Source organism: Tribolium madens, unplaced genomic scaffold (genome assembly GCF_015345945.1).
Source record: "Tribolium madens isolate multiple individuals breed KSU strain unplaced genomic scaffold, Tmad_KSU_1.1 Scaffold_97;HRSCAF=244;Tcas5.2_LG3a, whole genome shotgun sequence".
Lineage (NCBI taxonomy): Eukaryota > Metazoa > Arthropoda > Insecta > Coleoptera > Tenebrionidae > Tribolium > Tribolium madens.
In genome coordinates this window covers 7,426,289-7,432,288 of record NW_025401069.1, presented here as the reverse complement: position 1 = coordinate 7,432,288, position 6,000 = coordinate 7,426,289, and the positions used below count along the sequence as shown (strand labels likewise).

Below are 6,000 nucleotides of genomic sequence, written 5' to 3'. Positions count from 1 at the left end.
TATATATATTATTATTTATTAGCTACCTTCACTAATAAAGTTTAGATTCAAAAAATAAAAATTCCACATGCCTTCAATTAAATTTGCCAAAAAAACAAATTATTACATTTTGTAGAAAGAAACACTAAAATCAAAGGCAAACGATTTACTGGAGTCTAAAAGTATTTTAAAAATTATACGACAATTTAATTTAACTGTTATTGAATGTAGGTAACATTTTTTCCCTGAAACGCGAGCTGTTTATCCATTCGTTTTAAAAAATGTTGGCGTTAAAATTAAATAAACAGGAAGCGATTTTTGTATTTTTTTTTGTTAGAACAGTGATAATTATTGAGTCTATAAAATATGCTTACGAGTCAAGCATTAAAACGCCTTCAAAATAGTTCACTTGCGACATTCTAGTACATATGAAAATTCCCAGTAGGATTTGAAAAACGAACACATCTTCTAGCAGGAAAGTTTCGGCAAGACCGGGTTGGTTTGGTGTTCGGGGGAAAGGAGCGGATGCTGCGGAAGGTCGGGTCAAGGTCGACAACGGCCAATCTATTGATCCCTGGCGACGACGCCACTGCCGCCGCGGTGTTCCAAGCACACAGCGTACTCACGTGGTTGAGATTCGTCAGGTAGTAGTTGTAATTAAAGCACGAGATGCATCGGTTAAATGAGATAAAAAAAAAATCATAAATAAAAAAATGTAAACAAAAATCCGGACTCGGAGTCCGGTTTATTTTTAGCGACTAATTCCATTTTGGCATGAGAAGTACAAATGGCATTTATCGAGTAAATCTAATGTAGATCTCGACCATTAATAGACGGTCATCAATTACAACCGCCCAGTCCGCATTGTATTTATATCGGATTTTATTAACAAACAGTAAAATGCAAAGGAAATTGCCACCGTTTCCCACAAATTACGTGAGACTATGGATAAAGCGCTTTTGTGCTGCTTGAATTAAAGCAGACAATGAGCAGCTCGAGTTCTATATTGGCAGCAATTACGTTTTTTTTTAGAAGACTTACCGAGTTCGTGGTCTAGCGGAGCGCGTCTGGAAGGTGAACTTCTTGGAGCTGGTGGCTGTTTGAGAACGGCTAATGGTACAAGTCCCTCGGGAACTGACGAATCATGATCTGTTCCTCGTGTGGGCATTCGAACTAAACAATAATCTGGCTTCGATGAACATACTTCTACCACTTCAACTTGCTGGCCCTTCGTCACGCTCAGTTCTTGAGGACAAGTTGCTGTGAAATCGCTGACTACCCATGTCATTTCTAACACACCGGCCTGTAATGAAAGCACAAATTATTTCATACTCGGTCTAGAAAATATAAAGGGTGCGTCAGAAATCGCGCCCCAGAGAAAAATGCCATATAAGGTAAGATACCAGGAACATGAAAAAAATGTTATCTATAAAAATTTCGAAGTTTAAAGTTTGCACTTTGACTCTATTTATTTCTGTTGTAAAAATAATTTTCCAAGTTTTTTTGCTATAAGCTATTAAAAGAGGAAACAAGGAAGCTGTATCCTAAATTGTAACTCTGTACAATGTTATTTGTGGCTTTTATTGGCAAAATTTTTGTCCCTTTACTAAATAATTGTAAAAAAAACATATTCAAGATCATCAGTATCCTTAAATAGATATAAAAAAATGTCAAATGTCAAAAAATAAATGTCAAAATTTTTTGACAGATAGAGTTTTTTAAACATTTTTTTTCTCTGGGGCGCTAGTTCTGGCGCACCCGGTATATTTCAAGTTAAGGCAAGCAGGAAGGTACTTTTTACAAAAATTTTTACATCCATTTCCACTTATCTTATTGTAACGCCTTTTAAAATTCTTGCATGAAACGCTGTTTTAGTAAACAGGTTATTACTTTAAACATTTACAATTTATGAACTTCACTATATTGCAAAGTTTTATTTTGAATAATCTGAAACGCCGACTCTATAATTAGATCAGATGAAAGAAAATTTGCATATGCAATATGTAAGCTACAAATCATGTAAGATGCTTAAGACTAATAAGAAAAAATCAACATAAATTCCAAAAATAGTAAAGTGGCCTCATTGAAATTCAAATGATCTTATTTTAAGAATTTCATTTATATTTTTGTTTTCTCACAAAAATGCCTAAAATTCCACATCAAATTTTGTAATTTTTTAATACCAATATTCCAAACTACTTCTTATTGGATCCTCTTGGTATGGAAATGATAAACAAAAATACCAAACTTTTATTTCAAACTGATTAAAATTTGCTAAATGCAGGCAATTGGCACGTTTGTTAGTTGAACTTTTAAATCTTGTTGAAATATTCGAAAAATAATAAAACAAAGAAAAATCGCAAATTATTTCTTGTGTTAATGTGATGCATGTTTTAAAAAGCAGTAACTCCTAAGAAATAAAAAAAGACTTGTTTTACTCGTATTATTGATTAATATTAAATGTACAAGGTAGTACAAGCCATAAAAGTTTATGGAGAAAAGGTACACAAGTTCGCAAGTTTTGTTTGAATTAAAAATATTTTTAGTATTTCTTTTGAAAGCCGGTGTGTTGTTAACACCGTAACCGATGTGTTACCCTTCACACGACGCTTAGATTTTATGCAAGTGAGGAAAATCACTCTCATCACCTGTTGAGTTGGTAACTATTTCCCATATTGGCTGCAAGATGACATCATTATGAAACTAAATTCATAATTTCCGATACGATCGCTGCAAACGTTTTGGGTTTAAAATTTTCACTCTAATGCCAATTAAAATCTGCTTTTTTTTACAAATTGTGATTACAATTTTCACTTTTAAATCCCAATAATACACAACAGTTTGTAATTTTAGCATCACATGACAGTTAATGTTGGTAATTATCAACACTAAAATAATCAAAAATTGAATACCATCCGTAGTACACAAACAATTTTTTTCCCGACTATCTCGTGGTTGAGAAGTGTAGAGCTTTTTGCGTAATGATGCAATAATAATCTTAAAGAGTTCTTCTTGTCATTAAATTATTATTGGTTATGATTAGATCTTTTTTCAGAATAAATTTAGTGAAAACCGAAAGTAAAAAAACAACAATTTTGCTGATGTAGTTTCACAAGTAATAAATAGAATGCACAGACAATTAGAAATGTGGTCATACGAAGATATCAATTTTGTACGAATTATGTGGATGGCGCTTATGGAGGCGATACAGGCCATCGATTCGCTATAAATATCGCACCGTCCATTGACACATTCAATACTGACGGGTCGAGGCTTTAGACTCAGATCGCTTGTTCACGAGTATAATTGGGTTTCCTAATTACCATTATGGTTAGTCGTGAAGCAGCTACTGTAGTTAACATCAATTCCAAAGTGCGAGGAAGGTGTTACAACACATTGATCAATTTATCTCATTCAAAATCATCATCATACAAAATGCTATTTCGATTTAATATTTCATATTTTGATTAAATAATGAAATTATTTCACCAACTTATTTTGACGTCCGTATATGAAACTGAATTTAACGAAAACTCGCCTGCATCGCTCCAAATTTCAGTACAGCTTAAATAAATAAAATTAATGTTGATTATTTCCTAAAATATGCAATTACGACAATTCGCAAATGTTAATGAAATCACTAAATAATAACAAAGTAGACACACATAAATTAGCACAAATGGCAAAAAAAAATATTTACACTGTGATAATGAACAAAACCAATGATATGAAATTAGAGAATTAGCTTATAGGCTTTTTCCTCCATTACACAAGGGTGGGTACGTAGAGTAAACAAAAAAAAAGTAGATACGGAATTTATTGATCCATGAAATAACTAATACGATAAAGGTTTTTAGCCTAGATGAAATATCACTAGTTAGTTTTATGGGTGTAGAGATTAATTAATACACCTACAAATTTTACCAACTAGATATTTATAGCCACTATTTCCTGAAATTCCAAAAATTCCATTTTGATAATAATGTTGTGCAACATCAATTAAAACGTGTTTAATCAGCATTTTAATAAAATTAATCGATCGGATTAATTATTTTCAACCGACAAAAGAAATACAATTTTCCACGAACTGGGGTGTACACAGTACATGTATGAATAACGAAGAAAATTAAAAACAATTAAAAGTGTAGTATTTTATACAGTTATTAATAGATTTAAATGAACTTGGCGTTTTATAGCTTTGTGATTTGGTATCCACAAAATAATTAATCTATTTTTATAATTAAAATGCTTGGTTTACGAAAAGAAAATATGCTAAATTAAATATGACTTCATGCATTGCGGTTAATCCTAAATTCATGCGGCAGCAGTTCTGGCAACATGTATTTTATTTTAACAACAATTTAATATTAAAACATTAGAAGAAAATCAAAAATAAATTGTTCTAAATCACATTTAGTAATACTGAGCAAATTTAGTTCAAAGTAACTATTATTTAATAAATTCGTAATCATTCAATGCAGATTAAAATTCTGCAAAAACAGGTACTTAATTACCATTATGTACAAAAGTGTAAAATAAAAAATATTTTACGCAGCAAATGAAGTTTATTTTTAATAGGCAGTATTGAGCTATTTTTTAAACTTTAAACTTGACCACATTTAAAAAATACATCCTCGAGAATGTCTTCTGATTTTTTCATTTTATCAGCAACTAAAATTCGGTTCAAAAGATAGAAAGTCAAATGTACTAAATAACTATTACAATTTTCCCCGATCTATATCTTAAATGTACTTAAATACCCAGAAATAAAGCTGATTTTGTAACCCAAAACAATGCAAAATGAGGTAGCTTTTGGTGCATTAATAATAAAGATAACAAGCCCGAAATCTATCGGTATGGTTAAGCTTTATTATTAGTAGGAATGTACATGTACATAAATATTATAATTAAAGATATCTCATACCGTCCACTCAATAATAAAAGGTTTTTGTGACACAGTGATAAACATTTTTTTTTATTTAATTAAAAACACAAATATGTAGAAATTAAGTTAAGAATAAATTTAGTAAATAGTACAAATGTTTCTCAACGTAGTGTTACAAATATACGTGACATTAATGCAATAATAATTTTAACTTTTAATAATGTACGTGAGACAATGTTTACTCCAAATGCATTTATCTGGGAGTTTGATGAATTACGTTTATTGCAAACGCAGATTATTTTAGTTAATTAAATTAGCCAACACCACACTTATGAATTAAAATAAAAACAAAAATAGAATTCTGTTTTTAATGCCTCGTTGAAATCACTTATGTCTCTTATAGTTTTACTATGCTTTCTACATTTACCTATAATTGTGAGTTAGCCAAGTGTTAAAACGTTTTAGTTTTATGGTTGTTAATAAAAATTTCAGATAAATGTGTCTGCTGCTATTTGGTAAAATAGATAATGTTAGAAAACAATTTAAGGTTGGGGTTATGTGTGTGTGAAAGAGTGTTCATCGAGTGTAAAAAATACAAATTCAAGCATATTGACCAGAGCTGATTGGCTGGGTTGCCTCCTGAGAAGCCGGGCTTGGAAGGAGCTAGGAGTATCGATAGTATGCTGCCTGGTGAGCGTGGGATGCGGCTGGGCTACCGACCCTTGTCTAAACCAGGGTAATGAGATCTTTCGCTTAGCCTTCTGGCTCTTGGGGACGACTCCGGTGGAGCTGCCGCTCGGATTGGACATGTCGAATGATTTGATGTCAAACACTGTTCAACATTGGCACACTTACGGTGTAAAACAGTTTTAAAACACAGCAGTCTTTAAGTTCAAGTTCAAATACACGAAAGCTTCTAAAAACGGAAAGTTAAATGTATCAAAAAACTTTTATAATTTATCCTCTATAAATATATAGTTTAAATACCCGTAAAGACGTGCGATATACTATGTAAGTGCATTACTAAGCACCAATAAATTTCCTGCAAGCTAATCCGATGGAAGTGGTTACTAATCTACTCAATTTAACTTCGAATCACAGAGCGACATACGAAAGACATTTTAATTGCGTTAGCG

The 6,000-nt window shown here is 31.7% G+C and overlaps 1 protein-coding gene across 8 annotated transcripts in view; it reads right to left on the bottom strand.

Moving 5' to 3' along the window:
- Nucleotides 1-6,000, bottom strand: part of LOC123014990 (triple functional domain protein) — an 80,110-nt gene that overhangs the window by 27,790 nt on the left and 46,320 nt on the right. For all 8 annotated transcript variants that reach the window (XR_006413357.1, XM_044414371.1, XM_044414373.1 and 5 more), the window contains one exon: nucleotides 1,021-1,282. Coding sequence is in view for 7 of the 8 variants with exons in the window: in XM_044414371.1 (XP_044270306.1) it covers nucleotides 1,021-1,282 (262 nt within the window). In the remaining variant the exon portion in view is untranslated. The remainder of the gene's footprint in view (nucleotides 1-1,020; nucleotides 1,283-6,000) is intronic.